The 17,286-nt window shown below is 42.8% G+C and overlaps 1 protein-coding gene across 2 annotated transcripts in view; it reads right to left on the bottom strand.

Moving 5' to 3' along the window:
* Window positions 1-17,286, bottom strand: part of Glis3 (GLIS family zinc finger 3) — a 423,182-nt gene that overhangs the window by 13,653 nt on the left and 392,243 nt on the right. For both annotated transcript variants that reach the window (NM_001432483.1, NM_001432482.1), the window contains 1 exon segment: window positions 9,940-10,115. In NM_001432483.1, coding sequence (NP_001419412.1) covers window positions 9,940-10,115 — 176 coding nt within the window.

A 17,286-nucleotide genomic window follows, 5' to 3' on the forward strand; every position in this document is an offset into this window, starting at 1 on the left:
AGAGACCTTCCTCTCTTACTTACTCCCATCCAACTGCACATCAAACTTTTTATACGTAAGCTTGCAATATGCATCTTGAAATGTATAATGCCCTACAAGGAACAAAAAGACTATATCATTCTGTGGGAAGAAAATTTTCTCTATTGAACTCAAAGTCTGTCTAAATTGTCAAGGGACACACTTATTAACACACTTACATTATTAATATAATGTATACAGTATGATATAATATATAACATACCCCTTAGATAAATATAAACTCAAAAGCCATGGACTTTTGTGCTTTTTCCTCCCTTCCCATTAAAAGGGGTTTAGGGCCTGCTACATAGCAGGAAATGACTGTGTGAACACAATGAGTGAACGAGACCACAGTGGTAGCCTTTTGGGAAAATACTGACGGTAAGACAGAACTGAGATCAAGGATTAGGGATCAGGATCCTTGCTCCTGATGGTATGTAAGTTTGAGGAAATATAATGACTTCCCTTGCTAGTAGGGACTTCCCCTTAAATGGGGAAAGTTCAACTAATGTGATGAAAAATACTATGGGCTTTGGTCTAGTTTGAGTCCTGTTGGGATCAAACGCTCTGACCAAATCAACTTGGGGAGGCAAGAGTTTATTTGGTTATGCTTCCTGGCCACAGTTTAGGGGAGTCAAAGAAAGAACCTAAGTGGGTTCCCACACTACTCCAGTCCTGGGGAACAAACTCATGGTCAAGGAAGAACAGCAGAGACCATGGGGATTGGTTCTCCTTGGCACACTTGCAGGCTTACATGTAGCTAGCTTTCAGACATAGCCCAAGATCACCCGCCTAGGAGTTGTGCTACCCTACATGTAGGAGAGTGTGGCTCTCCTACATTAATCAACAATTGAGACAGACATCCCACAGACATGCCCACAGGAAAATCTCATATGGACAATCCTTTAGCTGAGACTCCCTTCTTGGGTGACTGTCAGCTGTGTCAGGCTGATAGTTAAAGCTAACTAGGATGGGCTCTACCCAGAAATCCTGGATTGTTTTACTGTTCTGAATCACTATTTGTCACTGGATGCCAGGTAGACTATTAAACCAGAAGACAGAAAGAAGAGTGAGTAGAACTGAGGGTTAATATGTGATTTCAATGAAGAATGCTGTCTATGTGATTGACGGCAATCTGACAATGATGTCTATAAGAGTAAGATTTAAGCATATACGTTAATATAAATGTCTGTATTCCTGCACTCTCTTGCACAGAAATTGCTGCATCAGACATGATCTATAGCTGCAAAAGGCCATGGGTAATTAGGGGACTGATTCTGAACTCCAGAGCCATGTTGCCATGATGAGACACCTGAAAACTTGCTTGGGGATGTGTGCTATGAGGTTGGGTTCGATGAAGAAATGCAGAAAGGAAGGAGCTGGTGGTTACACTCAAATGAGCTAGAAGACATGTCTCAATGTTTCCACGTCACCAAAATTGTGACTTCTGAGGTATAGTTCTTGAAGGCCTTGCAAAAGAATGGAATAGAGGGTTTAGTCAGAACAATTTGGTTAGATTAGAGAAGAATTCCTGCAACCCCAAAGAGCTACCAATTGTAAGAAAACCAACGAGAAATTGTACAGCAACTGGGATGGTTTTGAAACACAGTGCAGAGCAGACACAAGCCAAATTGGGGGTGGCGGTGGTGAACATGCCACTTACAGGGCTAAAGTGCTCGATCTATTTCATCAACACAGTGACCTCACTACCAGTAACTCGGATTCCTGATGTGTGTTTTCTCATCTGTCAACTTTAAGGGCTCTCTAGCCATAGCGTCTCACATGTTTACTCTAAACTATGAATTGTTTGTCCCACAGACAAAAAGAAAATTCCAGCTAAAATTCAAGTCTCCCAGCCTGCCATTAGCACGCCCATCCTCGTGGGAGCTCAGCAGTGCCCTTAGAATGGAGTTGTGAGGAAAAATATTTCTTCTCCTTTTCCTCTTCAAAATTCAATTCACGAGAGACCAGATTTCGTGAGTTTCAAGTATAAGAAAGGATATTTCCTTCTGAAAACCTGTTATTACTTCCTTCAAATAATGAAAAACAACTTTATCTAGAACATTTACCACAGGCACTTTGAAATTTTGTGATGGGTACGTCACAATAGCCAATGAAACGGAAAAAAATTCGAGGCATTTCCTTCTCTTCAATAAACTTCTGAGATTCTTGAAACTCAATTTCCAATAAGACACACACACACACACACACACACACACACACACACACACACACACACACAACCAAAGTGCTTCGCTGCAAATGATACAGCGTGACAGTTGGGTAACTGGGCAGGCAGGCAGCTGATCAGGCACAGGAGCCCAAGTCACCTTTTCTGTTATCAATTCCCCATTATTAAAACTTCCCTTAGTGATCAGCAGTGACGTGAAAAGATGTGCAGTCATGCTGCTAAGTAAAGGAAGAATTAAAGCAACTTGCCTAGCTTTGCCATTCAGTCAGACAACCATTAAAATAACATCTCTTGGTGAGCAACGGGACTGTGACATCTGTTGGTTGGGATGCAAACTTGGGAGAGCCTTAGGAAGCCATCCATGCCAACACCCATCTACCTCCAGCACATTTACACAGTAGTCCAGAAAGTTCTCTCCAGAAACATTTCCTGAGAAAGTCTGTAAGGAGACAGTGTACTGTTCAAGCCTGTATGTACATACATTAAGGGAACATGCCAGAGAAGCAGGTCTAAAAGGAATATTAATAGGAGAATAAGTTCAAAAGATGGCACATAGACTGTGTTTGACTATCATAAGGTTGAATGTTGAAGTACAAGTTTGCCAAGGCTATCTCCTCCAATCCCCTCCTCCTCTTCCTCTCTTACTATTCATTTGTATTTATTAAATAACATTTGTTAAGCACTTACTCTACAAAATGAACCATGGGAAGATAAACTTTCTGCCTTGTATAAACTTGATCGAATTTAGTGATGTAGTTACTTATTGGCCAAATACAGTATGTTAATCTGGTAGGTTTAATCTATGTGGTCAGGTGTGTGCTCATACACACTCTGTGTGCCAGTGCTTCAAGTATTCATGTCACAGACGAAGGCTGTTTTATAATCCATCAGTCAGGCAGCAATTCTGACTCAAGATGACCACCTTATATACTCCCCTACCCACCCTGAAATCTGTGATGTTGTAACACTGACTAAAGCCACACATACATACATACCTAAATTTAACTTTTGTTTTTGTAGAATTAGCACGCTATGAGAATTTATCAAGTGCCACTTATGTAAAACTGTGCTTGGAGTAACTGTATAGTAATTAAGTATAGAAGAGTAGTTAAGGATTTCTGTGACTCTAATTATCCATCCTTAGTACTCTACAGGCCTTCAGAGTACCAGAGCTGATGCTGAAGGACTCCTGATTATGGCTGCTGGTAACCTCAGAATAGCATTAAGGAGACTCACAAGGTCATTTCTTTTGTGGATATGTCACAGGTTTCTCAGTGAAGTTGATGACATTTGATTTCTAATCATTTACATGTGTCTTCCTAGGATGTCGGAGTTGTGACATGCTCATACTCAACTTAGGCAATACGTTTCTAGACTTTATTCTTTTGCAACCTCACAAATGCAGTTGTGACTTTCCCATGGTGGTGGTGGGGGGGAGTATGTTTACTTGTCTTTTAAAAAATGTCTTGAAAGTTAACCTTAAATGCCCAGCAATGAGATCAGTCATGGCACTAAAGCAAGGAACCCTTCGTGTGGGAGGCACCACTGTGCAGTCAGTTATCAGCCAAGAAAGAGAGGTGCATTGAACTCCTACCTGCATTGTCATTTACATAGAGAACCAGGATTTCTAGAGCTGCAAAGATATTGGTTAGAACAATCCATTCACAATGTGTTTTGTTCTTTGAGGCCTGTCGGTAGCTGGACACCCTTTGTTCCCCATGCACTCAATCTGAACCGGGGTTGACAGGCTTATAGCTTCATACTGAGATAGGAAAATGCCACCGTTGTCTGGACACTGTCTGGCTTGCTTCTTTGGGGGCCCATAGACAGGGCATATTTTAATTTATGAAAAAGATAGCTCCTAAACCCCAGGGGCTGTGACCAAAAGCGAAGGCCCCTACTTCCCACTGCTACGGTGCTGGCATCAAATAGCCTCATGGTGTTTTTCTAATGAAACCAAATAACTGGACCATGGATGATGGGATGCTGGCAACTGGAAACTCAAAGGAGCGAAAGATAAGAGGGAGCAGAGGAGGCCTGAGAGGCATCCAAGAGATTGGAGGAGATGGGCAAGAATCATCTGGGGAGAGCCCTTAAAATAGGGACTGCTTTCCAAGAGCCGGAATAAATTTATCTGTGTGCCAGCTAGGCAGAACTGCCCATTTTACAGATTAGAAAAGCATCGGAGAGGATGTGTGGCAGATTCTGAGAGAGAGAGAGAGAGAGAGAGAGAGAGAGAGAGAGAGAGAGAGAGAGAGAGGGAGGGAGGGAGAGGGAGAGAGGGAGAGGGAGAGGGAGAGGGAGAGGGAGAGGGAGAGAATGAGAATGAATGAGAATTAATGACTATGACAAACTCAGCTTGGCCTATATTTATTTTCTGTCTTCTTCTCTTCCTGAAGCTAGCACAAGATGTGTAGAACATGGGCATTCTTGAGGAGATCAGTATGATGGGGGAGGCCCCTTTCAAGGTGACAAAGCAGAAGATGGTACAAGAAGACCCTTTTGGCTCAACTAAGCTGTCCTGTCCCTTTCCCCAGCATGTTATGCAGAGGCCATATTGTCACATAAGAATGGTGAACCTGTGCCCAGCTGTTGCTACTATACCACTATTAATAAACTCTGGAAGCTCCTACTCTGTACAAAGTCTTATGTGAAACAGCTGGTCTTCAGGGAACCAGTTCTGACCACCATAATGCAAATCTAGGAACCAGTGGTAACACGCCATAAAAGAGGAAGTTGTGTGGCCGGTTTGGTGTGACTGTAGGCTTCTGAGTGGTTATCAAAATCCACAAAACACAGGCAGAGTATATAGCTCATTTGGTAAAATATTTGCAATAAAAGTATGAGTATCGAAATGCAGATTCCTGGTATCCACATTAAATAAAAATACAGGTGCTGCTGTGCGCATCTGTAACCAGATGTGTTGTGGGTTATAAAAGCAGTTGGATCCCCAGAAATGATCAGTTGGCTGGCCTAGACAATTGTGAGCGCTGGGTCTTGTGAGATGCCCTGTCATAAAAGGTAGTGTGAAAAGTAGTCCTCTAGCTTCTGTGTATGCATGTACCCACAAACACATGTGCACATACCCATAGGAACATAGCCACGTAAATACATGCACACGCAGGCACAGGCATGTGCCCCCCCCCACACAAACACACAAAGGAGTATGACACAGCCTGCAGGAACTCTGTGTCTGATGTATGAGAGGGAGAGCCAGAAGCTGAGGCCCATGCAAGGCTAGGTGTGCACTTTTCTTGAGGTGGGAACTCCTGGGGTTGTGCTCATCTCTAATTTTATTAAAAGAGCACAGAGGGCTCCAGCGTGCTGCAGCACCTACTCTTGTGTGTCCTTCCATTTCTTCTTTGTGATTCCATCCTTCTCTTCAGAACCATTATAAACCCCAACAATTCAACATGAATTCTGTCATTCCTCTAATTTCCCAATTGTATCGGAGAGATAAGAAGTCCCTTCCAGTCACTTGTTTGAGTGACCCAAACAGTGCCATCTAGTCCTGATAGTGAGGAGCTTAAGTTTTCTGCCTATCTTTGGCTATCCTCTGCACAAGGTGACAGCGCTGGACACACTTTTCTTTTCTGAGCTCACCTTGTTCTCCTGAACCCTCTTCTCTATTTTGGACTTAACCTGTGCAGCCAGCAGGATGCCACCTCCCAGTGTTTCTCTTCTCTGCATGCTCCACCCTGACATTTATGTCCTTTCTTGTGCCCTCCTCAGGAGGGAATGGCATTCCCCCCAAACCTGCCCTGTGAACTCCTCGCCTTCAAACGCCTTTTCAGGTACAATCTCTACATATCCTTTGATGAACATCTTTCCTATAATGCATGACGCTCCTTTTCTCCCTTTCAGCCACTGCAGTATGACAGCCATTAAAAGGCATTCTCGTTGCCTAGTACTCAGAGAGTGACCAACAAACACCCAATGAACTGGACTTGGCCTCTTGGTGATGCATCCAGAAGCAGGAAGACTGTGAAATTGCTCTTCTAGGAATTCCCATGGCATTTGAACAAGGAGCAGTGAATAGGGCATTTAAAAAGAAATTATCCATTAGCACCATAACAAAATGTACAAATATCAACTCTCAGGCAACTAATCCAGGCAAAATTCTGAAGCTTGCCTGGGCAAGAGAATTCATCTAACAAGAGAAAAGAACAGGCATACATGATTGGAAAGAGTGTCCTTATGTTGACATCTAAAAGAAAAGCTCGAATGTCCTGAGAAGTTGCCTTAGAGATATCTCCCAAACAGAGACTGGAAAATTCTATCAACATTCAAACATTAAGAAGAAAGGACACCTTATCCTCTTTATGAATAAAGGCAATCTGAATGGATAGAGTGGATGCTCAATCAATAAAACCCTGGTGAAGAAAGATGAAAGGCTGTTGGCATTAATCCTTACAAGGTGTATACTTTACCTCTAACAAAAGACCAAGTTCAGCACGTAATGTCTAAGTTCAGTACCAATTAGTGGATGATTGACAAAGCTCAGAGGACCTTCTTTTGCTGCTTTATCAGCAAGACCAAAGCTCTCCTGATTTCTGACCTTCCAAGTTTCACGTAAGACAATTACACTAAGGAGTTCAACTGCATCCCTCAAGGAGAGCTGTAAACTCCTGCTCCTTTTGGTGTACCTTTGACCCGGAATCACACTGTGTATGAATTCAGTTTGGAGACGTGGACCTCTCGAGAAGCCCACGTAGCTTGCCAAGACAGCGATGCCCAGACATTTCATACTCTTTCATGTCTCAGTTCCCATCTGTATAGATGCAGGAATAACACCTCCCCCTGACCGCTACACTTACTGCAGGTCCGACAGAGGAGGTGGGCTAATGATTCTCTTTAAAGCCATGAACGAAGGCCATAAAGTTGTGGCCACTGGGTTAGAAACTCTAAAAGTTTGTGGCTTTTAAAAAATGGTGTTTATTATAGAGGATGGAGTTTGTGTCAGTGAGATATCATGCAACTCCATCCAGTAAATTTGAAACACAAACAGGGATAGCTTTGTCTCATAAATACACCCAGGTAAGAAGGTTTGGTCTCCTTTTAACAACAGCAGATACATTTTGGCCTTCTCTAAGGACTGGTTGGTCAGAAATTCTTGGACTGAAAAGTTTCTAAGATTCTTTTCTCTCTGAGAAACCTGCTCAGAGAATGAATAGGCTTCATGGTGTCCCTACCCCTCCATGGGTGGCTGAAACATGGACAGTTTCTTTAAAGTCTCATCACAGTAGGTACTTAGCCATCTTCCTGGAGCACCTCATGAATTCTCGTGTTCTAGCTTATGGCTCTCGTGAACCTAATTTATGGTTGATAATAGCTGTTCCTCACTGGCTATAGAAGTTTTTAACAATTAAGAAAGTAGAAGTTGGGGCTGGGGATTTAGCTCAGTGGTAGAGCACTTACCTAGGAAGCGCAAGGCCCTGTGTTCGGTCCCCAGCTCCGAAAAAAAAGAACCAAAAAAAAGAAAGAAAGTAGAAGTTTTCTGTTTTAAAGCCCAACGTTTTCAAGCTGAAAATATACTCCTTATTTCCCTTTCAAAGGAGAAATGTAGAGAAAGGGTATTTTGACAAAGTAGCATGGAGGATATCCTCTGACTTCTCTTGCTGTATTATTTATTTGCTGAATGAGAAGGTGCCAATTACTTACCCAGTGAATACCTATTTGATGCCTCCTTTGCATCAAACACTATGCTTAGCCTGGAGTTACAAACACGATCCCTGTTCTCACAGCCTAACAACGAAAGGGAGAGGAGAAGGCAGCAAGGGAAGAAGGCTCACATGCCTGCCTGTGCCTGTTGTCTTATCACACTTGTCACAGTGATGAAAGGCCAGAGATGTCCACAGCAGAGACTGTGATCCCAGGCGTAAAACCCTGCACATGTACATACAGCTAGGAGTCCACAGGACTCCCACACCAACTGGCCTCCTTCATAACCCTCTTGTAAAATTATGTTTACAAAGTAAGGTTCATGGAGGCAAGTCTTAGCCCAATTAAAAACAATCAGCATTTTAACTAAATTTCTTTCTGGTTAGTTTTCACACATACGTTAAGTTGTAATGTTCTAAAGATTTTTAAAAATTTTTCATAGTTATAAGTAAAACAGGATATACTACATTTGAGTGGACCTATGCTAGGGCTCACTGTGAATTGCCCCATTAGTCTATATGGCACCGGAAGGAAAGATCGGTGCCACTACAGGATGTCACTGACTGAGAAATACGCCCAGGTTTCAGCCACATTAAAATTTGGGCATTAAAACCACATTTCATGAAGGTGACCTACTCTGACTACCCTGACTTTTACAGGGCCATGGCCAGGCTGCCAAACCTCCCTTCCAGAGGGGTGCTAGTAGCTTTCCAGAACACAGTCTTGGGTCTCCCTTCATCAGAGAAGCTTCGTGACTGACCAGGAAGAGAACTCCTTTTTCTGGTTTTATAGACCCCACCCTATGCACTTGTAGCGGGCACTTAAAAAAACATTTCCTGATATAATAGGTGTGTGAGAAGATGCTTATAAGAGGAAAGTAAAAAATCCCACTGAACTGAAGATGTCTAAGCTTTGCTGGGAAGCAGTAGACAACAAGCAGGAAAGGGGGAGACGGAAGGAGTTTTTGCCAGCGCTAGTGACCCTGGATTTCCAATGTCCACCATGGCTACAGATGAGCACTATCATTTTCCTGCCCCCTTCCTGCTGCTCAGGACTCTGCTTCCAACCTCTTGATCAAGTTCAGTACAATACTATTGGGGTCTACTATCTAGGGCCCTTGTTTACACTCACAGTAAACACTGTCTTGGGACACTGTTCATTAATTCCAAGTGATAACCCATATAAATATATGGTATTAATGAGAGGAGGGAGATGACTCACTTCTAGAATCATCTGGACTCTCAATGTACAGTATCATGTCTGCTTACATAGGATTCTGACATCAGGAAGCAAAACATTTGGCAGTTGGAGTCTGTATGACTTGGCGTTTGAGTTTTCTATGGAGGTCCACTAGGATATGTGCTTGAACTGGCAAAAGGAGTTTGATTAAAGAAAAGAAACTGAAGCAGACTCAGTCCTCAAAGCATGACCCTTTCTGAACATAAGGCTGACACAGAATGTAAGCCACTGTGATTTCTCTTTTCCTTATGTTCTCTCTTCCTGTATGAATATGCAGTCATTACAGGGCATGAAGAAATGAGCTGGGTTCCCTAAGAGATACGATGGCGAGTCAGACAACTCTGGTCTCAGAAGCTAGCTTATACGTTAATAAAGATGATAAGTTTCATTCAGATGAGGTACAAGATGGAGAGAATGAAAGTTCTACCCAAGACGCACAGATAGAATGCATGAAGTTTGGGGCTGGGGAGATGTCACACAGGGGAACCATGGAAGACTTGGACCTGGCTTATGGGAAGGAGTCAGCAGCCATGAACGGTGGTACTCCAGGGGCTTTCTTTTGCGTAGTCTCCTGATCATTCAACCTATTCTTGAGGTTTCACAACACGGGAACACCAATGATTGCCTTGGTTTGGTAACTATGGGTGTCATAAATCAGGTCAGCTGAGAAAAAGACTACAGATTTCATGCCAGAAAAGGGTGCTGTTTACATCTTAGGTCTGATGTAAAACAGAACATCTGGAACCCACATCTGGTCCCTAGGACACCTGACCGAAGGCAAGGGCAAAACACTGCCTTCAAAACTCCAAGGGCTGCCAGCTCCTGCTTACCGTGGACATGGATACCATTTGACTGAAAAGAAGAGTTGGTTTCTGGCTGGTAGGGCTTCAGGAGTGAGCCTGGTGGCTGCTGGGTGTGGGGAGCTTGTGCTCTCTGTAGCAGTGACTGAGGAGCTGGAACTCTTCCCGGGCTGATGTGGTGAGGAGATGGAGTCGGAGGTGCAAACCTGGGAAAAACGATTACAACAGGCAGCATGACCAACTCTTCAAAGCCTTCTGAGTCCCCGTTCTGGCCCTAAACAAGTATGACAATGTGCTCTTTCTAAAACCCTTTAGGACCCTCCTCTCTCTCGTCCAACCACTGACTGCTTCTCTGACACATAGAGGGAAGAAAAGACACCAACAAAGGAAACCTTAGTCACAGTTTGGGTTTGTCAGGCTTCTTAAACTGTATTTCAAACCCTCTGGGTTTTGTGAAATTCAAAGCACATCTTGTGCCAGGCCCTTTTCCTGCTAATTTTAAAACCCGTTCACATTTTAGGGGAAATTCGATTCATATGTTTCTGAGTCATTTACACTTAGCTCATAAACATTTTGTTTTGTAAGGCATATCTGAGGTCCAAGAAGTGTTATGGGTCCTTATTATGACCCCCTCTAACCAGAGTCTCCTTAAACAATACATTTTCTCTTGCCAAGAGTAAAATAACTTTAAACCTCAAAGGTCAAATATGCTTGAAACACAGAACCTGAGAGGTCGGCCTGGGTTCTGTGCTGGGTAAAGAGCATTCCTGCTGGTGTAGAAGGAATGTACTGTGGCATTTTTGTAGTAACGTGTAACAATCACAAGGTTGTTGGGTCTTTTGGTTTTGTTGAATGCAATTCCTTGCATATGCCAGGCAAGCACTCCACCATCGAGTGCTATCCCCAGCCTCAGCCTCAGAGTACGGCTTTCTGAAAGGAGATATACTGGTAATTTAAACAAGGAGAAATTACCAAGGAACCTTGGACAACTGTCTATTTATCTTCTCGTTCTGAGGGGAGACTGGCAGGTTCTGAGTCATGAGATTTAGAATAGCATTTACTGTCTAACGGCGAAGGACAGGAGACTTGAGAGAACAGACTTGCAGTTGGAAATGGTCACAGAGAAATTAAGAGGACGCTTACTTTGTTGGTTCAGCATGGGACAGTGATACTCATGGCAGAGAAGGAGGTAAGGGTCTTTCAATGTCGTGAGAATAAGCAGCAACGTAAGTCTTGATAAAAATATACTAGCAATGAAGCAAGTAACCTCCCCATAGTTCATCAACAGGAAAGCCTTTAGTTAGTTCCTGTTTAGACTATGTGGAAGAAAGGCTTCATTTTGAACTAGCAAATGCAGGTCATCATTGGTGACATCACTTATTTTATAGAAACAACTGAGTCCACAAGGCTGGGCTCTTGTGTAAGGACATAGCTGAGAAAAGGGGAAGGTGCATTAGACACATTTCCGAAGTTCATCCTAAAGGTCCTGAAGCAAAGTAATCTCGTAAATGGCAGCTTCAACATTTATGTGAAGGGAGTGAGAGCCTGGGAGACAATGCTGTGTTCACTTTGCGTTTCACTTGGGAAGTATGCTGATGCTATCTAAGAAGGCTGCAAAGGAACTAAGAGGAAGATGAGGGACTTAAGGCAAAGAGGTCAGAGTATATCAGCAAACCAGTTGTGATCAGATGCCTATCATCTGGTCACTTAGGTTTTTATTCTATGGGAGGAGAAGAGCAGCTGTGTGTCCTGTGCCGGTACATCTGCACTTCTCAAAACACTGCCTCTTAATTGGGCTTAACCCGAAAGGCAATGCTGAGTGGCCCCAGGAGAAAACAAATCCTGGCACTACCCTGAGAACATCTAGTAAAACACACAAGCCAGGATTCCCCATATGGAGGCTATTTTCTGGAGAACACGTCCTTATTGTGTCTCCAAAGTAGCTCTGAGCTTGTAGGAGAGGAATGAGAAGTTATGAAATCAGAGAGTCTGAAGAGATAGAGTCTGCACTGGCATCCAATCCTAAATGGGGCCTGTTCTTCTGCTCCTCTGGGCCGAAGGGAGAAAGGATTTGAGTAGCAAGGTCACCTATGTCATTATCACACAATCATACTGATGTTTCAACTTTGGGAGACAACGTCATTAAGACCCAATGGCTCTCTTGTTTCACTTCTTTATTTGAGAGTAAAAGACACAAGGAGCTAGAGGGCCTTCTGGTCTACCCTTCTGGTATATCTGCTATCTTCTGTCAGTCTATGACCAAAGAACAAAGTGATGAGGGGACAGACAAGTTGGGACTATCTGGGGAACCCAGTACAATCTGAGGACATAACCTACCCCAAACAACAAGATACATCTGACTCACATAAGATGAACTAGTAAGGAGTAGAGATGATGATGGACAAAGAATACGGAATCTAAGGCTCTCTCCTCAGAGTGAGGCCCTAATGCTTTTATCATTTGCACCAGTATGGTCAAAGTTAATTATGATCACTAACAAGGAAATGGAGACTACAAGGATACAAGAGTATAACTTATTAAAATAGTTTGCCATCTACAGCATAGATTGTATTACTCTAGATATAGATTCTGTATGTGCATGCTATTATAGAATTATGAGCTCATTCCAAATTATTCTTATTTAAGTTCTGGGCTATTACATATTATTCAATACACCAAAAGGGGTAAATAAAGGGAAAACCGTGGCAGGCACATACAAAGGTTTTGGCATTATTTCACGGCCCAGGACACTAAAGTAGTATGCCTTCCACTCAACTTACACTTGCTTTTTGCTAAGTCAGAGGTGTCCTCTGTATTCTTAACACAGATGAGATTACAGAGCATGGAGGTAACACATTTGAAGACAGAGATCTCGTCTCACATAAAATATTAATAAGAATTTAAATACAAGTTCTAAGTGGACTACACCTCCATAAAGTAGTCTTTTGTTTAAAAGGAAGTACCATGAAGTTCTGACTTTTGCATCTACAGAGAATGTACTTTTGATGAGAAGTGACCATATTTGTCAGATAACTACCAGGAATAAGGAAACAAGAATCCATAGCTTAAAATTTTAGCACAAGAAATCTCTTCATAACTAGGAATGGTTTTAAAGCACGGATTCAATTTATACAAATTTACAAGAATCAGTTAAAAATTTTTTTTATTTTTATTCATCAATTTTTAGAATTAGTTTTACTTCTGACTAAAAATGCCAAGTAGTATTTAACAAAAAAAGCCACGGCCTCTCTGTGAATTTGTATATATTCAGTTTGTTTTTAACCTGTTCATGGTGGAGAACAGCTAATTAAGATTAGAGGTTACTGGGGCTGGGGATTTAGCTCAGTGGTAGAGCGCTTACCTAGGAAGCACAAGGCCCTGGGTTCGGTCCCCAGCTCCAAAAAAAAGAACCAGAAAAAAAAAAAAAGATCAGAGGTTACAGCAGAAGATGAGTATGAAGGTGAAGACAGAGCCTACAGTTAGAGGTGAGGGCCCAGACACAGTTGAACACAAATTTAACTCAAGAATCATGGAACCCAAGAGACCCAGCAGTTTAAGACCACTTCATGCAAGAGAAAACAGCAGAGGGGCGGAGAGAATGCCAAAGTCTGTGAGCTGCACCACCTTTCTGGCTGCAGGGAAGGGAGGCCTTCCTAACTTCTCTTCTAAATGTCTGCAGCTATTTTCCAACCCTGCATCTCGGCTTGTATCAAAATGAGTGTGTTCTGAGTGTTTTGCCCAGAATAGCCTGAGGGATGTATTTATGTAATGATTGGTGATGATGGTGATGGTGATGGTGATGATGATGGTGATGATGATGATATAGAAAGTTTCTAGGTGCTAAAATAAAAAGTCCAATGCCAATGACAGGTTATAGTCATTTTTCATTCTACAGAGTATTTCATCCCTCAAATATGTTAGGTCAAGGCAGCATCATTGCTAATTCTGTGTTACACTGTATCCAAGAGGCATAAGAAAGATCTTCTGTATAGCAAACAAGGATTAACAATGGTCATTTCAGAGACTTTCTTCCAGTTAGGCTGCTAGTGTCTGCTTCTGCTTTTCACAGGACCTCAAAAGAGATGACGGATGTATAAATAGGCCCACAACAGACTAGGGGGAGGGGGGAGGATCCCTGCTTACCAGAAACAGAACACACAAAAGTAAGCCCAAACTGAGTCAACCATTTCCACTCCCTTGGTGGGGAGTTGGTGTGACCTTTTAATGAGCAATGGTTTGCTAAGAAGGAGGCAAGGGGAGGCTTTGAACCCATGTAAATGATCCTTTTTGCAGAAGGAGGACTTCAAAGGTTCTTGTAAACACTCATTCATGCACACCTCAGTTAACAGCTGATTGCTTGACCATGCTCCTTCCATTCAGCACCTCCCTTTCCTGCCTTCTCTGCCCTACTTCCACTAACATCAGGCTCCCCATGTGGCAGCGGGCAGGCCAGCACAAAGAGCTCACCCTCCTTCCTCAAGATGTAGCACGGAATCCCAGACTATCACAAGACAGTAGGTCCCAAGTGGGTCAAGCTCAGTTAAAGTTCACAAACAGGAACCTGGGAAGGGGTACAGAAAGAGGGGATGCAGGAAGTCAGACGGGTCAGAAGCACAGAGGCTTGGACTCTGGTGCTCTCTCTTACTGGATAAGTAAGTCTGAATAAATCCTCTGCTCCCCCAGCTTCTACAGCAAAGATAAGATAGTCCAATTTCCCTCGGAATTGCAAAGTGTGAGATAATTCTGATTTTTTTCATTCAAAAGATATAAACTAGGCACTGGCCAACTGCGTGTGCAGCTGGTATAAGCACAGAAGGCGGGGCAATTGAAGACCCATTTCTCTGTATTCCCGGGGCTTAATGAAAACAAGCAAGCAAGTATATCTAAGAGTAAGTGAAAAAAAGGGTACTGCACTAGCAAGAGAGTGTAACAGAAAAAAAAAAAACCAACAGTAGTTATGGCACATTGTGCAGAAGTTTACATCTGGAAATCAGGGGTATCAAAGAACTTATGACGGAATGTCTGACAACTTTCAGGTGATCAGTGTCTGCTTAGGGAATGGAGGACTAATCTAAATAGAGTGGCCATGGAAGGTAGCAATTCTCAACCTGTGGGTCGTGATCCCCTCTGGGGTCATCTAAGACCATTGGAAAAGCCAGATATTTATAGTATGACATATACCAGATACAGAATATAATGTAACATAACAGCAGCAAAATTACAGTTATAAAATAGCAATGAAATAGTTTTATGGTTGAGGCCATCACGTCATGAAGAACTGTATTAAGTAAGGGATCATAGCCTTAGGAAGGTTGAGAATGCCAATGTTGGGCATCCCCCGCATGTGTTTTTGGGGAGTCAGAGCCTAAACACTGCCCAAGATTATGGTCCTGGTGTTACGTTAGAATGCTTAGGGAAGGCTCAGAACATAAAGAAATCCGAGCAAACCCTTTGTGTCTTGACAACTCCGGTACGGAAGCTGACACTGACTCCCCTGGTTCATTTTCTGGGACCAGTGAGTCTTGGGGGTCTCCAAGGGTCTAACTTCTTGGTACTGACATAATATATCAATACTATCATGGGCCATTCCAGGTGGAGGGGAGCTGGCACGTTTTCTGGATGAGAGCAGAGGAGGTCAGAAATGGTGAAGATACCTCCCTACCATGGCAATCTACTTCACACAGTAGACTTTCTTATAGAAAGTCATGACAGTGGTCTCCTGGGATTCAAACAAGCCAGTGGGGTTTGGTTTGTCCTCTTTGTCTTACGCTGGAGCAATAAACCTACCAAGGAAAGGAGAATGCATGTGAACAGCTCGTTTCATTGTCCTCACACAAAAATATTATTGATTTGCTGCCTGGGCGCAGAATTAATGGATACAAACTGCCATGATGGAACTGTACGAGGGACTTTTGCTTTTTCCTTAAAGGAGCTGTTGAATATCATCGGTGGGGATTTTAAAATTCATCTGTGAAAACTAATCAATGAAAAAACGGCTTGCTGTTGTCCACTGCAGGGGTTGGGGGGTGGGGGGAGAGGTCCTTTTAAAACCTAAAAAGAAAAGCATAGTTTTAAGGATTTCACATCTGATTTAACATCTTTTTTTAAACAGCCCAATAATAATACCACACTTTGTATAGCCAGACAGCTCTCCATTTTAGTAGACTTTAGTGGTCTTTATAATGGTTTATGAATCACTTCATGAATTCCTGGCTGATTCATCTGGGTGACTATAGTATCTACTTATACTTCCCTTCTGTCTCACAAAAGAGACACTTGGACTCAGTTCAATCCAGATTTGTCCCCAAATGAATCACTGCACGTTACTGGGGGAACTGCAGATTGAATTTGGCTTCTGGGACAATTGGGGGCAGCTTTCAGTAATGAAGAAATGGCTGCTGAGAGGTCTGGGTAATTGCAAAACTGTCCATCTGGGCAGGACCAAGGCTGGCCAAGAGCTGTGTGTCCATCCAAGGAGTTGGTCTTCAGTCAAAGAGCCAAATCGGTGCCCTGGAAAGGAGTGGGGCTTCTGTCTCCCCATAAACAGCTGGGTCAATAATTACTACAAACAATTCACCTAACCAAAGGAGTTCACGACCTAAAAATGATCCCCATGCCTCGGGGTAACATGATTTGAGGACTGTGGGTGACACAATCATAGAGCCTTAAATGGTGATCAAATTATATATTAAATAATGGGCATTTGTGTAAATTGGATAGCCAATGTGACCTGCAGGACAGTTATACCACTTGGGTACAGGGAACAGGCTGTAAAGTCAAGGAACTACTCAGTGCCAAAGGCTCAGATTTATACATAAATATATATTTTTTTCTGGTAAACTCTGAAGTGATGCCAAGGATATAGCTGCTTTCCTTTGTGGAAAAGAAAATGGAGGAGAAATGATCTATGGCATACAAGTGTAGTGAATCCTGAAAAAACAGGAGCTGGGATTTCTGAGATATTTGGACTCCAGGGCTGGCTGTGACTCAGTCACTCTTTCTCTTTCAGAATCTCTTGTGAATGGAAGGAAAAGAAAAGTCCGACTCTGCCAAGTTCTCCTTTCACAGGAGTACTAATCAAAAGAAAATTCTGCCTAGGGTAGCCTTGGACCTGTGATTTAAAAATATGTTCTGAAAAGGGCATTTCTGCAGTGATGTGACTCTTCTTAGGTCATTGTGAATGCACTCAACGAAGTGGGTTAACTCACTGTCCTACAGCAAGGGAAGTGTCCCTCGCTCATCAGCATGGCAGCCCTGTTCAATGTGCTTTCTGACAGAATACATTATGCAAGAGTAGCGTCCAGAAGAGGCTGTAATGAGAATACTAGACAAGAAAAACATGGTTTTCCTAAACGTGAGAAAGGGAGGCACAAGAGC

This window comes from Rattus norvegicus, chromosome 1 (genome assembly GCF_021556685.1).
Source record: "Rattus norvegicus strain SHRSP/BbbUtx chromosome 1, alternate assembly SHRSP_T2T, whole genome shotgun sequence".
Classification (NCBI taxonomy): Eukaryota; Metazoa; Chordata; class Mammalia; order Rodentia; family Muridae; genus Rattus; species Rattus norvegicus.